This window comes from Maniola jurtina, chromosome 11 (assembly GCF_905333055.1).
Source record: "Maniola jurtina chromosome 11, ilManJurt1.1, whole genome shotgun sequence".
NCBI lineage: Eukaryota > Metazoa > Arthropoda > Insecta > Lepidoptera > Nymphalidae > Maniola > Maniola jurtina.
In genome coordinates, this window is record NC_060039.1 from 772,960 (window position 1) to 796,292 (window position 23,333).

The 23,333-nt window shown below is 39.3% G+C and overlaps 1 protein-coding gene across 8 annotated transcripts in view; it reads left to right on the forward strand.

Annotated features, from left to right (window-relative positions):
* Positions 1 to 1,078: 1,078 nt before the first annotated feature.
* The window catches only part of LOC123869380 (embryonic polarity protein dorsal), a 34,248-nt gene continuing 11,993 nt past the window's right edge, over positions 1,079 to 23,333 (forward strand). For 2 of the 8 annotated variants that reach the window (XR_006796881.1, XM_045912278.1), the window contains exons 1-7: positions 1,109 to 1,645; positions 8,623 to 8,688; positions 13,323 to 13,458; positions 16,394 to 16,546; positions 18,756 to 18,940; positions 22,115 to 22,347; positions 22,629 to 22,784. Coding sequence is in view for 7 of the 8 variants with exons in the window: in XM_045912278.1 (XP_045768234.1) it covers positions 1,630 to 1,645; positions 8,623 to 8,688; positions 13,323 to 13,458; positions 16,394 to 16,546; positions 18,756 to 18,940; positions 22,115 to 22,347; positions 22,629 to 22,784 (945 nt within the window). In the remaining variant the exon portion in view is untranslated. Of the gene's footprint in view, positions 1,664 to 8,622; positions 8,689 to 13,322; positions 13,459 to 16,393; positions 16,547 to 18,755; positions 18,941 to 22,114; positions 22,348 to 22,628; positions 22,785 to 23,333 lie in introns of all 8 variants that reach the window. The other 6 variants (XM_045912274.1, XM_045912271.1, XM_045912276.1 and 3 more) reach the window with 6 other exon arrangements.

The window sequence follows — 23,333 nt, forward strand, 5'->3', positions numbered from 1 at the left end:
AGTTATTTGCCGATATATGTATTTGAAATGTTATAACACCCCATTTGGGTGTTACACTTTAAAGAAGGACACAATGTATAAAATCCTTAGTATGGTTATACTTAGTATTATATGGTTATATTATACTTATACTTAGTATGGTTCATAAATAGGTTTAACGCGATGAGTCATACTCCGAAATCTAGTTACCGAAATACGCTGAAATTGAACACCCACGCTCTGAAATATCCTATGAAGCCTTCTGACTCATGGTCGGGAATACGTTCAACCTACGCAAGATAAAAATTTATTATTGAACGTACATTTCTGCTGGATTCAATAGTTTTACTAAAAAGTACCCCTTTCATAAATTGTTAAAAGTATTTTTAGTCACTGAAGGACAATTTGTTAAATAATTCCTATTTTCATTTTCAATAGTTTTATTACCTTTGCTGCTGCACATTTGCCGTCTTCTGCTACGGAAAGTTTCAATCATAGAGTAAAGTAATGGTTTTAATAAAAAAAAAACCGAAATCCATCCGATTATAAAAATCACAGGAAAAAGGCGGGAAAAGAAAATTATGATTAAGTTTTTACACAGGACTTCGTCTGTGTTAGCGTTTGCTGGCGCGCGTGTTTTGCTTTTTTGGAGTGTTTTTTTTGTTAAAAGTGGCCGGTTTTTGTGTTTCACTCAATGATTTTCTATAAAGTCATTGGTTTCACTGGTGTTTTTTGGTGCTGGAACCATGCTGGAACTGACTGGGAAGCGCTCTAAAGGGGCGCCGCCCGTATGTCGGCGTGCGCCGGCACAGACGAAGTCCATACTTTAGTTTCCCTAACTTGTATATACATAGCTACAAACTTGACATTGGCTAATCTTTGTAAAGCCAGACAAGAGAAAAAAAATATGTTTTATTACAATTTATTTTCTATTAAATCGCTACTGTGCGTGCTTGCTAAAACATTAAACGTAATATAAGTATTGTTTAAATTTAGTTACATCATAATTTTATTATGTAGTTTATTATTTTCCACTTTTTCTTGAAACAGAAAAGTTTAAAAAATGGCGCGCGGCGCGCGCATGCGTCGTCCGCCCACGTCGCACGCACCTTGTGACCTCGGTAGCCAATCATAACAAACGGCAGTAGTGTGACGTTTTCCTCGATTGCACATAGACGTGTGTTATCAAATTATCGTTCACTTCGCAAAAGTTGTATGTAACTTCAGACGATCGTTTCGTAGCAAGTTATTTATAATTTGCAAAATTGTGCGTTATCGGTTGTGATACTCGAGCCCGCGCTGTGATCAGTGTGTTATAATAACAAAGTCGCATTCGAGATAACCTGTTTCTTAATTCTTGGAAGCGTGCATGCTGAGTTCGAGACGAGACCTTGATAACTAGTTCCTTGGACGAATGAAGAGACAGTTATTATAGGATCATGCTCGAGGAGGTACGTCTTTAGTTTACGTATTGCAAACTCGACCGTGCGTGTTTATGAGAATAGTTTCGTTTGGTGCGTCCAAAGTTCGATTCCAGGGCTCGAAATCGGTTTAGTGCAAATCGGGTAGTGAAATGACGTTATAACTAATGTGTGTAACGGAGGCACCGCAGTGAGGTGTCCGGAGGAGCTACGTTCGTAGGAACGTGCGATGGACATCAGCGGAGGTACTGAACAACTGCTGTGTAAGAACCTGCATGTCTGTTAGTTCTTGCCTGACATTCTTCACCCGCGCCTGGCACTTTGCACTTACTTTGTTCTAATCCCACTATGCTAAGTATTTCAGTAGCTAGGCCTCAGTAGTACATTTCCAGCCAGTAGCAGTACTGTAAATATTAGCATCATTCTCAGCCTGTTACTCAGCTGTATGTGTGGGTTTCTAAAAATATCCTAAAACCTAGCCGCACCAACGTCCAAGGAAAGTTTCTGCGTTTAGTTATTGCTATTTAACTAGATGGAAGTCAAAATAAATCTTTTACTGATACTTATTAGTTATGATAGAAATAGTTACTCTGAATGTAAAAAGATATTCAGACACAAAATCTATTTATTGTTGCCTCTGTCCATCCTCCTTTTGCTTCTTCTTTGGAGCTATGCAGGTCCTTGTATCACTTCAACTGTCTCCTAACCATTGTGATCATCACCAATACCAATATCAGTTCCGAGCAAATACTTTTAGCCGCCAGGTACAGCAGCACTTTAATTGAATTATCTAGAAATAAACTTTAACTAGTCTTTAAACTATGAGTACCTAGGTAAAATATGGATAGTACTACATCTCTGAGTTTTTGGAGTTGGTATTTGTAATGCTACCGAGCTATGATACCCTGCAGACTTTCTATCTATTAGGTATGATTTTCCTTAAGGCTAAGCTTTTCTTGAATTAAAAAAACAATGAGGACTGAGGGAAACATGTGGTACAAGTCATTGAGGTAGATGTTATATTATGCCAGAGCTGCTGATATTAGTTATTCTTCCTATGGTAAAAATTTCTATTGTGTTTGCTTTGAAAATGAATGCATGGTGTCAATATGCTTAGTAGTAATTAGTAGTTAAGTAAATGCTTCTGCATACAGTTAATTTCTATAATTGTTGTTTTTGTTAAGTTACTTATCTACAACAGATATACAACTACATACTTATGTTCTTATGTATAAGTGTTTGATCATACCTAGTTTACTTAATATAAAGTATTTTAGTATACATTGATATAATAAATACGAAAGTGTCTGCCCGTAACTTATTCATAGCTCAAGCGATGAACCAATTTTGATGAAATTTAGTATCACTACTTAGTAGTTATAATACTTAGTATAAATTCTTGACTGAATAAACATTCAAACAAATATACTTAAAACTAAAAATATGCTGAGAACTCCTGTATTATAAAACTTCTGTTTGTCTTTAGTCACGTAGTCACAATAATTTTTACTGACTGAATGTTCTTTACTTGCTTGTATTTGAGCTTTTGGTAAAATATGAAGAAATAGGTACATGTTTCAGGGTGTTTGAAAATTCAACTCCTTCACTGATTTTAGAAATTCCACTTGAGTGAAGCTGTGGCGGGACAGCAAGTTTTAAAAATGTTTGTACCACAATAGAGTTGGAATTGAACTAGTTATTCAGGCAGTCCATCTATTCAATCATATTATGCTTTTTTTTTCTCTCATGTCTGGCTTTACAAAGATTAGCCAATGTCAAGTTTGTAGTTATTTGTTACAAGTTAGTTAAACTATACAAGTATGGACCCCGTCTGTGCCGGCGCTCGCCGACATACACACGGCACCCCCTTGAAGCGCTTTTCAGTCAGTTTTAACAAAAAAAAAAACACTTCCAAAAAGGCAGAGCATGCCCGCCAGCTAACACCAACACAGATGAAGTCCCATATTATGCTTTCTAAATCAATCCGTGTGGGATTCAAATGTGTCTTTACTTGTGTCTTGTATGCATCATCAGAGTCAGGTAGTATTTGAAAGCGATTTGATAGGCTAAAGTCAGTGCCACTTTGTTTAGAGAATGGTGCCACTAGGCTATCACTGGGGGTTTGATCCCAGGCACGCACCTCCAAGCTTTTTTTTTAATTTATTTACACCAACAACTTCCATACAATTATGACTACAAAATATACAAATTCACTGCAGTGCATTGCAGTTTTGGGGTTAAATGTGCATTTTAAGCAATTAAATAAGACTTACTTTAACACTGAAGGTATATAGTGAGGAAACCAGCATACCTGAGAGTTCTCCATAATGTGAAGTCTGCTAATTCACAGGCCAGAGTGGTGGACTTAAGCCTTCTCAAGCTGAAAAGAGACCCATAGTGGGCCATCAAGGGGTTGATCATCATGATGATGATGTAACTTAAGAGGTTTTCATGAGACCCTCAAAGAGGAGACCCGTGCTCAGTAGTGGACTGGTAATTGATGATTATGATCAAAGGCTCTTATGATTGGTGATTACGTCAAGACCTTACTACTGGTCCAGAAAGCGGGTGTACTGAGAAGAAAACTTAGTAAAGTTTAAGGATTAGCTGCATTATTGCCACCTAATCATGATCAACCCATCGCCGGCGCCCTACAGAGCACGGGTCTCCTCTCAGTGAGAAGGGTTTGATCATAGTCTACCATGCTGGCCAATGGGGGATTGATAGACTTCTATGGAGAACTCTCAGGTATGCAGATTTCCTCACGACATTTTCCTTCACCATTAAAGCAAGTGACATTTATTACTTAAAACACGCATAACTCTGAAAAGTTAAAGGTGCATGCCCGGGTTCGAACCCTCGACCTCAAATTAGGAGGTGGACATCCTAACCACCTTTACCACCTATCTGGTTATTATTAACTACTAGGTGTTAGTTGTTACAGTATTAATTAATTATTCATTGTTTTATTAGTTACTGGCAGTGACAAATCTAGACCATTTATTGGATGTATGTCTGTCTGTCTGTTCACCTACATTGCCAGAATCTATTATTACACATTCATACAGCAGTTAGATGGCGACATAATTATTCACTGTTAGTTATCAGTTTCTTTGGTATTAATTATATATATTTATCATTTAATAATAGTAATCGATTGGGGTAAAATGACAACTACAATATGATAAAATTGCAGTTAACTCTGATTGGCAGACATTCTTTCACTATTGGCTGAAATGCATGGTTGCTACAAGAATACCGTAAATTCAGCCAATCACAACTTCCCTAATCCCAACTGATTAACTTAACTTAGCCTACTTAGTTTTCGTCAAATTATTAATGTAATACTTATTTAAGCAATTAAATAAGTTTGGTTGGTTAATATTCTTACCACAGAAATCTTCATTAGTAACTTATTAGTTATTATTCATTTATTTGGAGTGCACTAGGAATTAACTTTTCTTAGAGCGGTTACACACTCATCCAATCCAGGTCCATGAAAATACAAATATATGATATACTCAGACCGAATTCGGATATTGCTTACGTAGGCACTAATCCGATCTCTAATCCAAATCCAATCTGTTTAATAGACATCTTTGAGGTAATATATCTACGTCATATTATGTCCGAATTGAATCCGAGGTACATCTAAGATATTCTCACGGATAACGTAGAGAAATCGGATGACGGAAGTCGGATCTAGTGCGTTAGATACCATACAAATACCTAAGAGTGTGTAAACGCCCTTAAGCTCGTACATATACAAAATACCGTAATCGTGCTTCAGGTATTTCTACCAGCATGATACTTTATCATAAGGGAAATACGGGCAATAATAATGTTAATTTATTCCAAATCCAGGTACAAATGGAAAATTTACTATTTAACTTCTTAATATACATAATTATGATATTTAACAAAATTAATAACGATTGTTTATTTTACGCCTATTCGAACTTTAGAAAGAGATAAGGTTTTGTAAAGCGTTGTCTATCGTTGAGACCGATAAGACGTCACAAGTATGAGTGACAGAGAGGAAGCCGAAATCAAAGTCAAAATCATTTATTCAAAGTAGGTACAATTGTACTCCTTTTGATGGTCGAAATTGTTAAATTTGTACGATATAGTGGTGATAATTCTCTATTTAAAGTTAGATGTGCATTCCTTCTTACCGAGTACAGCAGCTGTACCTTGTAGTTTTATGATGTGCAATCAACATTCAAACTAAGGTGATATGGATTTTTTCCCTCACTTGTGCCACAAGACCTGCCTTTGTACCAAATTTCAATTTCATTTATTATTTCATTTTCTTTTCCTACTTTTATAAGTCCAGTTTTACTACGTTGATTACATTTAAGTTTTTAACCCCCGACCCAAAAAGAGGGGTGTTATAAGTTTGACGTGTGTATCTGTGTATCTGTGTGTCTGTGTATCTGTGTATCTGTCTGTGGCACCGTAGCGCCTAAACTAATGAACCGATTTTAATTTAGTTTTTTTGTTTGAAAGGTGGCTTGATCGAGAGTGTTCTTAGCTATAATCCAGGAAAACCGGTTTAGCCGTTTGAAAGTTATCAGCTCTTTTCTAGTTACTGTAACCTTTACTTGTCGGGGGTGTTATAAATTTTTAATTTACACTTGTTCAATTTTCCCGAGCGTTATCAAAGTGTACAGATTGACCTCTGGGTTTTATTTTAGGTATTTCGTGAACTATGAAGATTGTTTACAATATAAACTATTAATAAAATATATAGCAAAATTAATAAGAGCTGAAAAATTGCTGTATTATCATTATAAAATGGGTTTTCTGCAAAGTGACGTAACCACAATAGATAAGGGTCCAAATTATAGCACAGCTATGCATCCCATTCCAGTAGTTCGCACAGCTTCAAGCAGATAAGTTCAGAGTGCAATATTATTTTTATTTTAGTTAAAATCATAAAATTATGAAAATGAGCTAATTACTTAATTGAGTGTTAAATTGGTAGTTAAAAGTTTGACTCAGTTTTATCTAACTATCTAATTTAATTAACTAATAATGACGATATTTTTGGGAGGATTCATCTGTGCAGGTAATTTTTTTAAATCTTTATTGCACACATACACAGAGTAACCTGGGAACATAGCTACAAAGGCTGTTGATCTGTGAATATTTTTTATTTATTTAAAGAATAAACATTTACTTCATTACTTGATTAAAGTTATTCAATATGTTTTTAATGAAAAGGAATTTTATATTTACTTATAGTTACTTAAAGCTGTCCAGTGCGCAAATGCAGCCAATATTCTTGGCACCATACCATGTGGGCATTTGTACAGTAATTATATAAGGCTAGCTTTAAGTATTATTGAAATATTTTCAAGTTACATAAATATAAATGAATACAAATAATGCAATGATAAATTCTTTTAAGGATTGAACCTTCTATAATATGTACACATATACAATAGCATAACACGAAGCGTTTTTATATCTTCTAGGGATATTCCCTATCTTTTTATTTTTTAGCAACTCCATCGCGATCTTTTGTTTCCGTACAAAAACCGGCCAAGAGCGAGTCAGAATCGCGCATCGAGATGCTCGGGTATTTTTTCGACATTTTGCACGATAAATGAAAAACTTATGCATACCCACCCCACTTGGTATCTTACTTTGGAAATAGTAAAAATACTAATTACTTTCATTAATTTATTTTTACTTATTTTTTTATTATTACTTATTTTTTGACACACCAGACTTCAACAGTTTATTAACTTTTAAGGGCGTCTGGCAGGGGGTTGCCACAACACAGTGTCTGGCAATGCATGACGTGATTTCTAATACTATTCCAAAGAAAATATTAAAAAAAATAGACTACTCTGACGTAAGATTTTTTTACACCTTTGTTACCAGTTATTTCCCAAAGCCACTATGATCCAAACTTCTTAGTCGCTGATCTTTCCTCCCTCTTTTGAACACAATGCGCAGATAAACTTTCAGCTTTTATAACTAAGCTCTGGCCTGCGCCGGCACTTTCTAAAACTTTTGTCTCGCCAGATCTGTATGACTTTTGAATAAAATCTCCCGACCAATGTACTACCCCGACTGACTTGGGGATTAGCAAACCTAGAGGCAGTAATGTGCTCTTTACTCTATTGTTAAGGTGTGAGTGTGACACGTCGCGATTCGCTCGCAATTCTATGGAGATGATGGTAGTGGTGCATGTTTAGATCAGGTGATCATTTGATCAGGTCTATGTGTTTACTGTAGTAGGTAGTCGTAGTAGCGCACGCTTAGATCATGTCTTGGTGTTGGCTGTGGCAGTCGTAGTGCACGTTTGATCAGGTATCTGTGTTTGCTGTAGTAGGTATCGTAGTAGCGCACGTTTACATCAGGTCTCGGTGTTAGTTGTGGTAGCGTAGTGCACGTTTGGATCAGGCGATCGTTTGATCCCGTCTCTGTAACTGAAGGTAGTCGTAGTAGAGCACGCTTAGATCATGTCTCGGTGTTGGCTGTGGAAGTTGTAGTGCACGTCTAGATCAGGTGATCATTTGATCAGGTCTCTGTGATTGTTTAGTAGGTAGTCGTAGTAGAGCACGCTTAGATCATTTCTTGGTGTTGGCTGTGGTAGTCGTAGTGCACGTTTGACCAGGTGATCAGTTGATCATATCTCTGTGTTTGCTGGAGTAGGTAGTCGTAGTAGCGCACGTTTGAATCAGGCCTCGGTGTTGGCTGTGGTAGTCGTAGACTTTTGAATAAGTCTCCCGACCAATGTACTACCCCGACTGACTTGGGGATTAGCAAACCTAGAGGCAGTAATGTGCTTTTTACTCTACTGTTAAGGTGTGAGTGTGACATGTCGCGATTCGCTAGCAATTCTATGGAGATGATGGTAGCGATGCACGTATAGATGAGGTGATCACTTGATCAGGTCTCGGTGTTTGCTGTATAACTGTAGATAGTCGTAGTAGCGCACGTTTAGATCAGATCTTGTTGTTGTGGTGCACGTATAGATGAGGTGATCATTTGATCAGGTCTCGGTGTTTGCTGTATAACTGTAGATAGTCGTAGTAGCGCACGTTTAGATCAGATGATCACGTTTGATCAGGTGATCATTTGATCAGGTCTCGGTGTTTGCTGTAGTGTAGGTAGTCGTAGTGGCGCACGTTAGATCAGATCTTGGTGTTGTGGTGCACGTTTAGATCAGGTGATCATTTGATCAGGTCTCGGTGTTTGTTCGCAGAGGGCGCTCTGCCGGTAGAGCGGAATGACGGCGAACAGCCCGCCAACCTGAATATTAGCGATGTCAGTGAGTATTCCATTATTACCACCACGTACCACGGACACGTTAAATGCACCCCATAGATTTACATAATAAACTAGCTGATCCATCCCGACCCTCCCGTCAGTTTCTCCTTTCATTACATGACTGCCCAGAAAAGGAGTAATTTTTCAGGGTTCAGTATGTAGATATGTGAGTTTCTTTATTCCATCATAACTTCTAAACGCCGGAATAGATTCGTATGTATGAGGTATCGTTAGAATCATCGACATCATCCCGAGTGGTACTGGCTATAATTTTTTTTAATTCAATATGGCGGCTGTATGGCGTCATGTTGAATTCAAATGTGAAATTTTTAACTTATTAGTTCGTTTTTTGGTGGTCGTATTTTTTTTTTATTACGACTTGCACCTACCTATTGTGTAGTAGACTAAATCAGGCCACGCTTCGCTGTCGCGCAGTCTGGAACTTTTCGTTCCCGTGGGAACTTCGGGATAAAAATTATTCATTTAAAACACTTGAATATAGGAATGCATCTTTTAGCTTAGTGCTTGTAAAAACCGGCCAAGTGCGAGTCAGACTCGCGCACTGAGGGTTCCATACTCGGGTATTTTTCCAACAGTCTGTTTTAGACTGTACGTAGTACGTATGTATTATGATACTCCACTCTTTGAAAATTGAAGCACGTTTTAATTTAGGTACTTATCTTTTAGCACAAGTAAAGGAATAAATCTGAAAACCGTGTATTTGTGGTTACATCAATTATTTAAAAAAAAATGTGTTTCAATTTTCAAAGTAAGGTACCAAGTGGGGTATCATGTGAAAGAGTTTTACCTGTTCATTCTAAAACAGATTGTTATTTTTTTTAATGCGGAATAATTTTTATATTAATAGTTAATATATTTATAGTAAAGTAATTAATAGTTAAAGAAGTGATATTTATTTACTTAAAAACGCACATATTATAACTCTGAAAATATAGAGGTGCGTGCCCGGAATCGAACCCCTGACCTCCGATTTTGAAGCGGACGTCTTAACCACTAGGCTATCACAGCTTTATAGGTAGATAGTTATATTGCTAATTCTGTGTAATAGAACATGGATAGATATCTATGCAAGCAATAAACATAACACTTAAAAGTTAAAACAGTAGGTATGTTCTGAGTGATCGAGGCAGCTGATAAAATCTGTCGAGCAGAGTAGCGCGTCGCGTCGACAAAACACGTTCTGATAACGAATTTATTGTTATTTATTAATAAGTTATTAATAGTAATTATTAAGTTACCTATGAAAAGCGGTTTATCCAGTTTTATCGATAGTAGATTTTGTTTACGAAGTTATCTATATCTGGTAACTTGGAACAAGCGAATAAAAATCGCGCGATTTTTTTTCCTACAATTCTGTAACACTTGCAATCATCCATAATTAATATTATAATGTGAAAATGCGTCTGTCTGTCTGTCTGCTAGCTTTTCACGGCCCCACAGTTAACCGATTTTGATGAAAGGTACGGAGTTAGCTTACATCCCGGGGACGGACATAGGCTACTTTTTATTCCGGTTCCCACGTGATTCTGAAAGACCCCATCCGTTTAACTGATTTATATGAAATTTGGTATAGGTAGATAAAGGTAGCTTCTTGCATCCCGAAAATCGATATAGGCTACTTTTCATCCCGGAAAATGAAAGGGTTCCCACGGGATTTTTAATATCATAAATCCACGCGGACGAAGTCGCGGGCATCATCTAGTAATACAAAGGTGATACCCGCACTTGCGAAAAATTCGCGCGGGGTAATAATCTGTGATTTGATACACACGCGGTGCGGTCACGTACTATTACCGTGGTGCGGTGCAAGTTAACTTCGCGCGAATATTTTGTGCAGTATGGAGTTGTATGACGCTCGCCGCATTCGCACTTCGCGTGCTAGGTGAAATTCCGTACGCGGAAAATAATTCGCGCGAATAAAATCGCTGTCTGGACTACGCCTTATACCCATAAGAAGATACTTACATGCGTATTGTTTTGGTGTAACCAGAATGACAATCAAAAACTTGTAACAAGTTTTTTGTAGCAATAAATACGTAAGTATAAGTGGGTATTAGGCTGATATAAATTTTCGTGCAGAGACGTTACGTACGTACCGTTAACCGTATACGTAGACATATAAATAATTCCTAGTACCTACATAGGTTGCTTAAAAAAAATTACGAGACATTTCAAGGCTAACTTTAAGTTTTATTGTAGTACTAGCCGATGCCCGCGACTTCGTCCGCGTGGATTTACGTTTTTCAAAATCCCGCGGGAACTCTTTGATTTTCCGGGATAAAAAGTACCCTATGTGTTAATCCAGGGTATAATCTATCTCCATTCTAAATTTCATCCAAATCCGTCCAGCTGTTTTGCGTGATTGAGTAACAAACATCCAAACAGCCACATTCACATTTATATTATTAGGATTAGGAATTTTCTGTATTATGTTTAATCATTATATACACACATAGTATATTGTATTATTACGTTACTTATATAAACGTAAAATACGTTTTAACGAGAGCGCTTCGAAGCTACTTATGTGGGCGCGGGTTTATGAATTAATTTGACATTTACGCGCCAAACCGATACCATAATATAATGCTAAGGTATAACACTATTACGTATACGATTATGTCGCGTTTTCCCCTCACTAAGGGGGTTTCCTGATTCATCCACGGTCAATTACAAGCTAGGTATAACCATTCCATAATAAGTTAATAACACTTGTAATTGTAATCAATGCAATGTACACCTAATCTCTCTCTCTCTATATTCGTATTCCTTATTACTGAGCTATTAATCCTATAATGGTAGGAGTTCTCTTGATACACCTAATAAACATAGGAAAATAATTTCATAACCGCGGTCCCCGTCTATATTTAATCTGAAATGAGGACGAAATTTAGTAAACCCTTTTAGCTACAAAGGCCTATGACCTATGCTAGTATAGGTCATAGTCCTAGGCGGTGGTTAAGATGTTGGTCTCGTATTCGGGGGTTCGATCCCAAGCCTCTAACTTTTCGAAGCTATTGTGCGTTGCTTTAGCGGCGAAGGAAAACACCGTGAGGAAACCTGCACGCCTGACAGTTCTCCATAATGTTTTCAAAAGTGTTTGAAGTCTGCTAATTCGCACTCAGCGAACCTGGTGAACTATGGGCAAGTCGTTCTCATTCTCAGAGAAGACCCGTACTCAGTAGTGAGCCGGCGATGGGTTGATATCTTAAACTCACAAGGCCACCTACGGCCAGAGAGGTCGTCAAACTGCGAAATAACGGCAACGTGTACATACAAAATAACCGACCACCGCTCTAGCGACCGATGTCTTACTTTCACTGACTCTCGGTTTTTCCCAGCATCAGAAACTACCGAACAGGGTGTGAAGTGGGCCCGTATACGGATATTGTAATTGCGAGACTTTGGTTCGATGCAAGATCAATGCGTTTCCTTGTATACCTACAATCGCTCCGCATGCGCCACCGTAAGCAATTTCACTCCTCCAGGCACCAGGCCTGGCAGACCTGGGTGCTTGGTGTACTTCGACCGCCCGTTGTGCCAGATCCTTTTTTCTACCCACATTTGGCCTCTCCGGCGCTGTGGTCTTACAAGCGGGAGGTCCTGGGTTCGATTCCGTAAAGGCGGTTTGAATTTTATAATTTCTAAATTTCTGGTCTGGTCTGGTGGGAGGCTTTGACTGTGGCTAGTTACCACCCTACCGGCAAAGCCATGCCGCTAAGCGAGTCTTGCGGTACGATGCCGTGTAGAAACCAAAGGAGTTTAATGAAAACTGCCATTAGCCATACTTCATCATCTTAGATTGCATCATCACTTACCACCAGGTGAGATTTCAGTGAAGAGCTAATTTGTATCTGAATAAATAAATAAAAAGATACTGTAGAAGTGTAGACTATAAATTTTAATGGAACAATAGATTATGGATGAAGTTACCGTAATTTAAATAAAAGTATGTCGCTGCCTTATTATTTATGTTTATTTGTGTATCTTTATTGGATAATTATTTATTAGAGTGATATGTTAACGATAACATATCGCTGATGACGAGAGTGACGAGGCGATAGTTATCGTGAGGTCATCAATTAAGTAACGTTACGATGCCGATGACGATTACCGCTAATTCGTTGCAATTTTATTCGAGCTTCTCAAATCATTCATACTCTTAACCTACTACAATGTAGTATAATTTTATTTATTAAGATCATTAAGTACTAAGGTACTAAACAAATTAAACTATTGCTTGTAACCTGCTGCAGCTCATAATAAAAGGCAAACGTAGACCTGGCCGTATATGAACATCCTGGCTTAAGAACCTTCGCCAGTGGTTTAATATGAGTATAAAGTCACTGTTTAGAGCAGCGGTGAACAAAATCCAGTTAGCCTTAATGATTGCCAACCTTCGATAGGAGATGGCACTAGAAGAACAAGAAGATTGCTTGTAAAATGGAATATTAGGAATGCTATAGTCTATACTTAGTCTAAACAACATTCCGTTGCCGTTCTGTATTGGTTCTGTCTACGCTGGTGTTGTGTTAATTTAGGCTTGGAACCCAAAACCGTAAAGCTAGTTAAAATATGAACTGTTTGTTGAACTTTGTCTCCCTGTGTGTGCAGTCGACGCGATCTCGCGCGCGGACCCGTTGTTCGGCGCGGGCCCCATGAGCGCCGAGGCGATGCCGCGCCAGCTCGCCCCGCTGCCGGGGCAGCCCTACGTGCGCATCGTCGAGCAGCCCGCCGGGAAAGCCCTAAGGTACTATCATCATCGTTATACAAAGAAAGACAGAAAGAAAAAACGTTTTGTTAAAGCTGTACCACACATTACCAGTTATACCCACGGGTTAGGTTATGCTTATACTTGAGCATTATAGTCAAAAAACCTCAAGAAGAATAAGCGCCGGAATAAACTGTGTCATGTGTGGCACAACTCAAAAAAAGGGACCAAAGATACCACCACTACACAACACAACAAACACTAACCAGTATTTGTTGTTATCTAGCGGCAATAAAAATACAAATTCTGTGAAAATTTTATCTCTCTAACTATTATAGTTCACGAGATACAGCCCGGTGACAGACAGACGGACTGACAGCGGAGTCTCAGTAATAGGGTCCAATTGGCACCCTTGGGGTACACAACCCTAAAAAAAGCTACGCTAGTCTAAAGCTACGCTAAACTAGTCTCACTATTGTCTCAAAACATCATACAGCTAATTGTAGTTAGTTATTTTAAGTTTTATGATTTCAACAAGTTCATGCTTATTGCGCAATAAGTGTACATAGTATATTTCTATGATATAAAGTAATCAAATGTACATACAATGTAATGTTTACCTACCCACTGGATAAGTGACAGTGCATTGAGTTTTTTATTTCTGTCTAGCATTATCGCCTAGTCATGTTGGAAGTGTGCCTATCCGACAGTGGGTCTCAGACGATGACGTATCAGTATGCTTAGCACGAGTTTGCACGTCTGGGCAACGTCGCGTCGATTAGTATTGAAACAAAAAAAAACGCCAATGTAAAAATGGACGTAAACTTTAACTTTGAAATGGTTTTAAGGCTTGCTCGTCCAAAAATCTATAGCCAGCGATGATTTTCGAGTATCGGAACAATAACGTCAAATTAAAATGGACCTGCCTGTCTGATTGTCTTGTTTAAAGACTCGAGTTTACCCAAATAACTATAACCAGCTCTATAGTGGAAAAATTAATGATATGAAGTAATATGTAGAATTTATGTTCATTTTAAATCAAAGAGCTCCTGGTCTATTTTGTTCGGGCGTTATATTGTTTCAGTATTCGAAGTCTGTCAACGTTTTGAGACGTGAAAACTTTTACTAAGCCTAAGAATTATTAAGACAAGTTTACACATCCGACGGCAATAGATTTCAAATGTCGAATTAGTATGACATAAGAGCATTACCGGTTTATTTCACTGTATCTGTTTGGTGCGTGACTTTCGATACTCAAAAATCGACTTATCGACACTTCCAAACTCTTACTAAGGCTACGGGTCATTCTTCGTTTTCATTCATTGGTTATATTTTTCATTTGATGAAGGTCAGGTACACAATTTTTACTGTGAGATCTGATAGATAGTTCTTAACCACTTAATGCAACCCATTTTAATTGTATTGACAATCAAAGCTCTGTAACGTAACTTTTAACCGCCTGCCAAGCAATGGACCTTGCTGATCCGTGAAAGTAACATCACTGTATTTTTAGGGTTCCGTACCGAAAGGGTGCCAATGGGGCCCTATTACTAAGCCTCCTCTGTCCGTCTGTCTGTCAGCGGGGTGCGTACCTAATAGGTAGAGAGTTGATCATAGAGTGTGTATTGAATAATTTCTTGTATGAGGGTCCAGAACCCTCCGTGTGCGAGTCCGACTCGCACTTGACCGTTTTTTAATGAATGAACCCAATACACAACAGTCATTAATGATGAATTATATTTCCTTTGTAACGTGCGTGTGTGTAGAAAACTACAGGAAGCAAAAAATGCTAGCTCGCAATAAGTGTAATAAAATGAGTACTGAGTACTTGACTGTCATTGTTTTCCTGTTATATTATACTGATCGTAGAGTAGGTAAAATAGTCGCTAATGAATTAATACTGATAACATGCAATAATACCTATCACTCGTTCCTAAATGTTGTGGTCTAATTTAGTTTGCACATTTAGTTTTTTTGACCGTTGACCTAGAATCATGAAAGGCAGGTAGGTAGGTCTTCTAGCCCCTTCCCTCATACCCTATTGACTTATTATTTAAAAGCAATACTCTTAGTCTAACGTACTACCACAACACTCAATCGTAATGTAGCTTAGTGGATAATTCGCGCGATGTACTAATTAAATCGGTATTTTTAATGGATTTGGCTTAATTAAAACAAGTTAATAAAGAGCATTTTTTGCTTGGCCTCTACTCGTCTCGCAAGCGCTCCCGCGTTCTACGATGGTTTGGTTTATCGGTGACACATGACATTGCTATCACAGCCACAGCCACCGGACCGCCCGCGCCACTGAGAGCGGTTATTACATTACATGTTTTGAAGCGCGCTTTGGTAACCCGCGTTTTAAGAACTATGAAACCCGATTTCGGTGTACACTACACATCCAAACTTGCGCTTTTGCTGGATAATTTGCTAAAACATTTATCTCGTAATCCATTATGCTCTTTCTATCAAGAATGTGGTGCAATAAAAAAGAGAGAGTGTAAGAGAGAGATTTTCTCGTAAAATTGGCTGACTTAATATGACTTTAATTCACATTACAAATGACAAGAGTGGACCAGGTAACTGAGTGTTTCCACAAAAGCCGCATCGGCGATATCTGCTGACGTCAGCGTCGTCTTTTATAGCGATGGTGGAGGAGCCAAACAAGCAATCACTTCGACGTCCATTTCGCCGAACTATACCAGGAGTAATGCGTACCCTGCTAACGCTCGTCGAACGCCCGCGCCGTGTTGAACGCGGCGTTCGGCGAGCTACCAACCCGCGCTGAACGCAGCCAAGCGCACAATGTGTGCTAGCTATATTGCTCTACCACTCTACCTCTACCCACTATCTGAATTATTATGACACGGGGTAAATACGAACGTTGAAGAAAGAAGAAATTCGTACGAAAACTCTTTTCTGTCCTGACGTTTTATGCTTGGTTCTGGTGACTTACAGTTGGATATTTCCCCAGGTTCAGATACGAGTGCGAAGGGCGGTCGGCGGGCTCGATCCCGGGCGCGAACTCCACGCCCGAGCGGCGCTCGTTCCCCACCATCGAGATCTGCGGCCACAAAGGGCCCGCCATCATCGTGGTGTCCTGCGTCACCAGGGAAGCTCCTTACAAGTACGTATGCTCATCGTAGGATAGAAGCAGGTGTTACTGTACCAGTGCAAAGGGCGGTCGGCCCTATCAATTCAATTCATTTAGTTAACGGACAACAAAATCCATTTTTAGTGTTAGTAACAATAAAAACTTAAAAACTATGTTAGTACTTAATTACTAAAAGGGATTTAGTCCTCTGCATGAGTTTCCCCAGCAGAGGACCATCCATCTTATCACTAATCATACGCAGTGTGTCTTATGTGTCTGTCCTATGTGTCTGTTCATATGGTGACGTTGTCTGCTTTTCCCTTTTGGTCTTACCTGACGCGATGAGTGGATTGCGCGCCCCGCCCGCGCCGCGCCGGCTAGTTCGACGTGAATATGTCGCAACGAAATAGCATAAGCCGGGAGTTAGCCAACGCCCTTAGGGATATGGCTAACGCCCGGGAGATGTTAAAACGACAACTCACTTAGACTATTTCAATAAACAAAACTACTGATATCATAGAATACTGAGCATCTGATAATACTTATTAAGATAATATTACCCAATCGAACCTAGGCCGAGCACATGAATATGTTCTGACGTAACCTAACTAAACTTTAGATTTTGGCACCCTTCTTCTTCCTTTGGGATTTTACAATTACATCCAATGAGGTTCAGAACGAAATCTGAATACCAAAGTCTAAAAGTAAGGTAACGTTTGTTTATACGGCTTTGTAAGTCGTAACAGATCAATGGTATTATATCATTGGTTAAGGTCAATGAATGGCCTTACTAATAAAACCCTAACCTAAAATATACCCTAAAATAGAAAGAAGGGGATGAATGAATGAGTCAAGACTCTGTTAGTGGAGGTGTGATGTATTTTATTTATATGTATCTTGTGCGTGGGTGTTATAGCAAATTACGGATACTGGGGGGGGTGACTCACTCGGTGCGTAAGGTGCACGCACATTAACTGGCGCGGTCCCGTTATTTATCCTCAAGATTGTAATATAGATACCCTAGGTTTTAGGGTTAGTTGTCCTGATAGTGACAAAGTTACATGTGGAAGTAACCGGGTGAGATTTTGGTTGCGCACTAGATGGTGTAGTTGTAGTGCATTGTTCCTCAACCATTTTGAAAGTTAAAAAAAAACCCGGCCAAGTGCGAGTCAGACTCGCGCACCCAGGGTTCCGTACTTGGGTATTTTTTCCGACATTTTGCACGATAAATCAAAAACTATTATGCATAAAAATAAATAAAAATCTATTTAAGAATTTTCAAGTAAAGCCCTTTCATATGATATCCCACTTGGTATAGTTATCTTACTTTGGAAATTGAAAATACTAATTAAATTAATTATTTATTTGTTCATGAACACATTGAAAGTTGTGCCACTAGTTATACTTACCTACCTAAAGGTTTGGTTATTTCGGCGCTTCTAATAGGTACTTAATATCAGGAATCAGGATCCACGAAAAAGTGTGGAAGTCCCTACAAGAGTCCTATGTCCAGCTGTGCACTTCTTTTGTTGATGATGATGATGACGAACGCCAAAAAATCAAATATACCAGTGTGGCTAAATCTCTATGTTCGCCAAGTCTGAGAAAGGAACGTGTTTGAGCTCATTCAGTGTATTAGGAAAATAAATAGGTATGTATTCAAGAAACTTGGCTGTATAGTTTGTATAGTATACTTGTATAGTGTAGTTTATATACCTATCGCTCCACGTGTTCTTCGACACGAGACTGCACATGGTAGCGCGTTACGAAACAACATTACGAAATAAGATTTTTTTATAAATTCAGATACAAGTTAGCCCTTCACTGCTATTTCACCTGGTGGTAAGTGATGTGATGATTCAGTCTAAAATAGAAACGAGCTAACCTGGAAGTGGTACGGCAGTTTTTATTAAACCCATACCCCCTGTGGTTTCGCTTGGCAGCACAGCTTTGCCGATAGAGTGGTAACTAGCCAGCCACGGCCGAAGCCTCCCAGAGACCAGACCAGAGATTTAGAAATTATGAAATTCCAAACACCTGCCGGGAATCGAACCCGGGACCTTCCACTAAAAAGACTACAGTGCTTACCGTTGCGCCGGGGAGGTTGCCGAAATTCGGTCCAAGATTTTTTCATCATCAAGAAAGCCATCATGAAAGGAAAACATATTCACGTGTATAGAATAAAGGAATGTGCTACGGTTTGCCTACGGTACTATAGTGTAATGCATCTATTTGTCCCCAGACCTCACCCACACAACCTAGTCGGCAGAGAGAAATGCGACGAAGGCGTGTGCACAGTGAAGACCACCATCACGGAGGACAACCCGCAGGTGTCCTTCAGCAACCTGGGCATCCAGTGCGTCAAGCGGAAAGACATCGCCAACGCGCTCAAGACCAGGGAGCGGTTGCGGGTTGACCCCTTCAAGAGTGAGTTTCCTTGACCTATAGGAGACTACTGTTAGAACAATCTAGATACCACGTCACGAGTCACGACTGTTGCAAAACTGACAGATAGTAGGTATGCTGATAGGTAGGTATACTGGTAGGTAGGTATAGGGCTGACTTGGTAGTAGGTATAGACAAAACTTTCGTCTATAGTCTATACCTACTACCAAGGTGTTTTTAGGGCTCCGTATACTTCAAAAGGAAAAACGGAACCCGTTACGATTACTTTGTCGTCTGTCTGTCCGTCTGTCGTGTCAATCAAGCAAACCTATAGGGTACTTCCCGTTGACCAAGAATCATGAAATGAACAGCCTCAAGCCTGTTAGGTTTGGAATTAATTGTTTATAAACATACAAATTAATTCACTATCGGTTGCATAATAATGCGGAAATTACGTTTAACGCCATAAATGCCGGTATCCAGAGCAGACGTTTGTAAATATTTACATTTTTCCCGCGTAAATCCCACTCTATAAATATAATTACGGGTTAAATTATGCCGTCTACTTGCATGTCTGGCCCTAACGTCATATTACTCAATAAACTTCCCAGGAAATAGATCTTTAAATCCATCGATGTATAAATCCGTGTAGAAAAAACTAGTTCGTCAACGATTTTTTTTTAAATTCATATACAAGTTAGCCCTTGACTGCAATCTTACCTGGTGGTAAGTGATGACTGATAGATGAGGATGCAGTCTTAGATGGAAGCAGGCTAACCTAGAAGGAGTATTGGCAGTTTTTTATTAAACCCGTGCCCCTTTGGTTTCTACACGACACCATACCGGAACGCTAAATCGCTTGGTGGCACGGTTTTACCGGTAGGGTAGTAACTAGCCACGGCCGAAGTCACCTACCAGACCAGTCTTAAGATTTAGAAATTATAAAATTCCAAACCCCTGCCGGGAATCGAACTCGGGACCTCCCGCTAATAAGACCACAGCGGTTACCACTGCGCCAGAGAGGTCGTCAGTTCATCATCATTATGATCAACCCATCGCGCCGGCTCACTACAGAACACGGGTCTCCTCTCAGTATGAGAAGAGTTTGGTCCTAGTCCACCATGCTGGCCAAGTGCGGATTGGCAGACTTCACACACCTTTGAAAACTTTATAGAGAACTCTCAGGCTGCAGGTTTTCTCACAATGTTTTCCTTCACCGTAAAAGCTTCAATGCTTTACAAAGATTTATAGTTTTACACAGCACAAACAACAGAAAACAAAGTGAGCGATTGTTATAATATTATCTATTATTATCTAGTCGTAATTTGTATGAGCAGATGAGTAATCCGCGCAACTACCAATCCGATATCAGTAAATACAATAAAGTGTTCGTAAATCCACAACGGGCGTCTGTTTCATCTCAATGACTGATATATATCACATAAAACACGTTTCTTATCGGAAAACTGCGGATTTGATGAATTGCTCCGAGACTTGTCTCATCATAAATTAGTTAGTTGTATAAGTAAAGAAACCGGTCAAGTGCGAGTCGGACTCGCATGCGAAGGGGTTCCGTACCAACGTTCAAGATATAACACTATTATGTGCAACACTGCAATTTAATGACAGACAGTGCCATCTACATGTGATTTAGCACACTAATTTATTTTTCGTAGTAAACTAATTAACTCTTTGATTTTCCAGGATAAAAAGTAGCTTATATCCGTCCCCGGGATGTAAGCTAACTCTGTACCCATGAAAATAGGTTGAACTGTTGGGCCGTGAAAAGCTAGCAGACAGACAGACAGACTCTTTCGCATTTATAATATTACAAATATGGATTAGTATGGATTTAAGAGGAATAGGATTGATCCATCAATTAATAAATTTATTGCAAATTTGGGTTATATACATTGGTCTTAATCTAAACTTATAATAAGTACTTACAGCCAAAATCGCTGTAACTAAATTTTTTTAAGATACAATTGGTGTTAAATCATTATTGAACATCTTTTTTCTTTCTTACAACAATAAGCTTAAACCGCCAGAAAATAACTCCCAAGGCCAATACTTATTCTATTTCCCGACTTGAATACAGAACAATATGTTAACATGTAACCAATCTAAACTACTAGTAAACTATTTGGAGAAGTTTATGATTTTGTTCAGGATTTCCTGAACCAATTTGAAAAGTTCTTACACTGGTAGCTCTCCAACAGCCAAAGGATTTTAGTGCGACTTTGCGAATAGAGGTTTATACCTATAGTTTCATATTGTTCTGTGTTAACTTGCTGAAATATATGACGATTATTGTTTAAGATATCAGAAGAAATCAAGCCGACTGAGAGCTTTAATCGAAAATGCTGTTTTGTTCTTTTGAAATCTAACGAAATAACCACACTGACACCATATTAGTATTTACAGTGCACCCGTGCGAAGCCGGGGCGGATCGCTTGTCCTACTAAACGCGAAAGTTTGTATGTATGGATGTTTGTTACTCTTTCACGCAAAAGCTTCAGCAAGTGGAGACAGATTATACCCTGGATTAACACTTAGGCTACTTTTTATCCCGGAAAATCAATGAATTCCCACGGGATTTTTCAAGAAACCTATATCCGCGCGAACGAAGTCGCGGTCATCAGCTAGTTGAAAATAAAAGTATGAGTTATGTTGCGAAACAAGCGCGATCGGTTGCAAGGCGTCGCTCGCGATACAGCGAGAAATAGCACGCGCCAGAAATACCCGCGCACGCACGAAACACGGTCAACTATGGGCTAACGGCTATTTGTATTGGACCACTTCACGCACTACGTCCGCCTCCTATTCTTTTTTTTTTTTACCGACTACGGCAAGGTCAAAAGGAGGGGAAATGTAAACGTATGTTTGTATCGGGTTCTGTGTGTTCCACTGTAGCGCCTAAATTACTGAGCCGATTTTGATGAATGAGGTGAGGATGAATTAGAATTAGAGCCGATTTTGATGAACATAGATTAAATTTTATATAAAAAAATTGACCTACCGGATGTTACATCAAAAAAACTGGGGGTCTCCAAGATTTTTTTTTGCTATCGTATCGAGTGGGGTATCAAATGAAATAGAAGAAAGTTTATGAACATAAATGTACTACAACATAAAAACAGCCTATTCAGTTATGCGCTACACCCTATAGTTTTAAGTTTTAATATTTTGAATTTTAAAATAGAGTTATTGTTCCAGCCGGCTTCAACCACCGGAACCAACCGCAAAGCATCGACCTGAATGCCGTGCGGCTGTGCTTCCAGGTGTTCATACAAGACGAACGCACCAACCGCGTGCGTCACTCCCTTCCACCTGTAGTGTCTGATATCATCTACGACAAGAAGGCGCTCAGTGACCTCATCATCACGCGCATCAGCCATTGCTCCGGCTCTGCTAAGGGCGACACGGAGGTCATCCTGCTCTGTGAGAGGGTAAGTCTTGCGCTCACTGCGCTCGTGCTGCGTTCTATTGTCCGACGAAGACTAGCGCACCAAACGCGTGCGACTCCATCTCTCATTATCTACAACAAGAACTTACTTTTTTACTGCCCAATGACCATCTTTAAAAATCGAATGCGTCCTCATCCAGAGCTTAAGTGCAGGATGCACTTCAACTTTTCTAGACCTTTGATACTGGCCCGTTTAGTATTTTGCGTATTTCTTATCGGTTCTTATTGCTTGGCTTTACATTCAGGTATGTTCTCTGCCCGCAGGTGACGAAAGAGGACGTCATGGTGGTGTTCTTCCAGAAGGAGGGTGACAGGACGGTGTGGGAGGCCAACGCCAACGTGGTGCTGGTGCATCGCCAGTACGCGGTGGTGTTCCAGACGCCACCCTATCGCAACCCCAATGAACAGAACCATGTTCAGGTCAGTGGCTTTAACACGTTTTTATTTACTGGCTTTGTTGTTGGAATGTTCGGCACTTTTGCAATCAATGTCAAAGTAACTTCCCAATGAGCTAGTCTTGTTTTAAACATAGGTTGGAATGGGATGACTGCAACAATAACTTACTTTCCTGTCTGTCTGTTGGTTAATTGTTAGTTAGTTTGTCGGAAAAAGTTTGCAATCGATTTTAAACTAACTTACTGACAAACTTGAAGTTTTAGGCATAGATTTCTAATTCAGTAGACTTTGAATGGAAACATGATATACATCCAAAGGAAACGACCGGTTAAGGCATTGCCATAAATCAGATAATGCCGGTAAATATAGCTTCTCAATGAGAGATGCGATCTCAACGTGCTCGGTATATGTGCGTATAATGCATATATGTATAATGTGTATATGTATCGGGGCATATTAACTCGGGCCGCTGACATAACGCGCTGGCGGAGCGCCAATGAGGCAAATTAACCGTTGCTTATGGTAGGGCTCCATTATCGGAATTCGGTAAATGATTCAAGGGTTCGTTAGCCA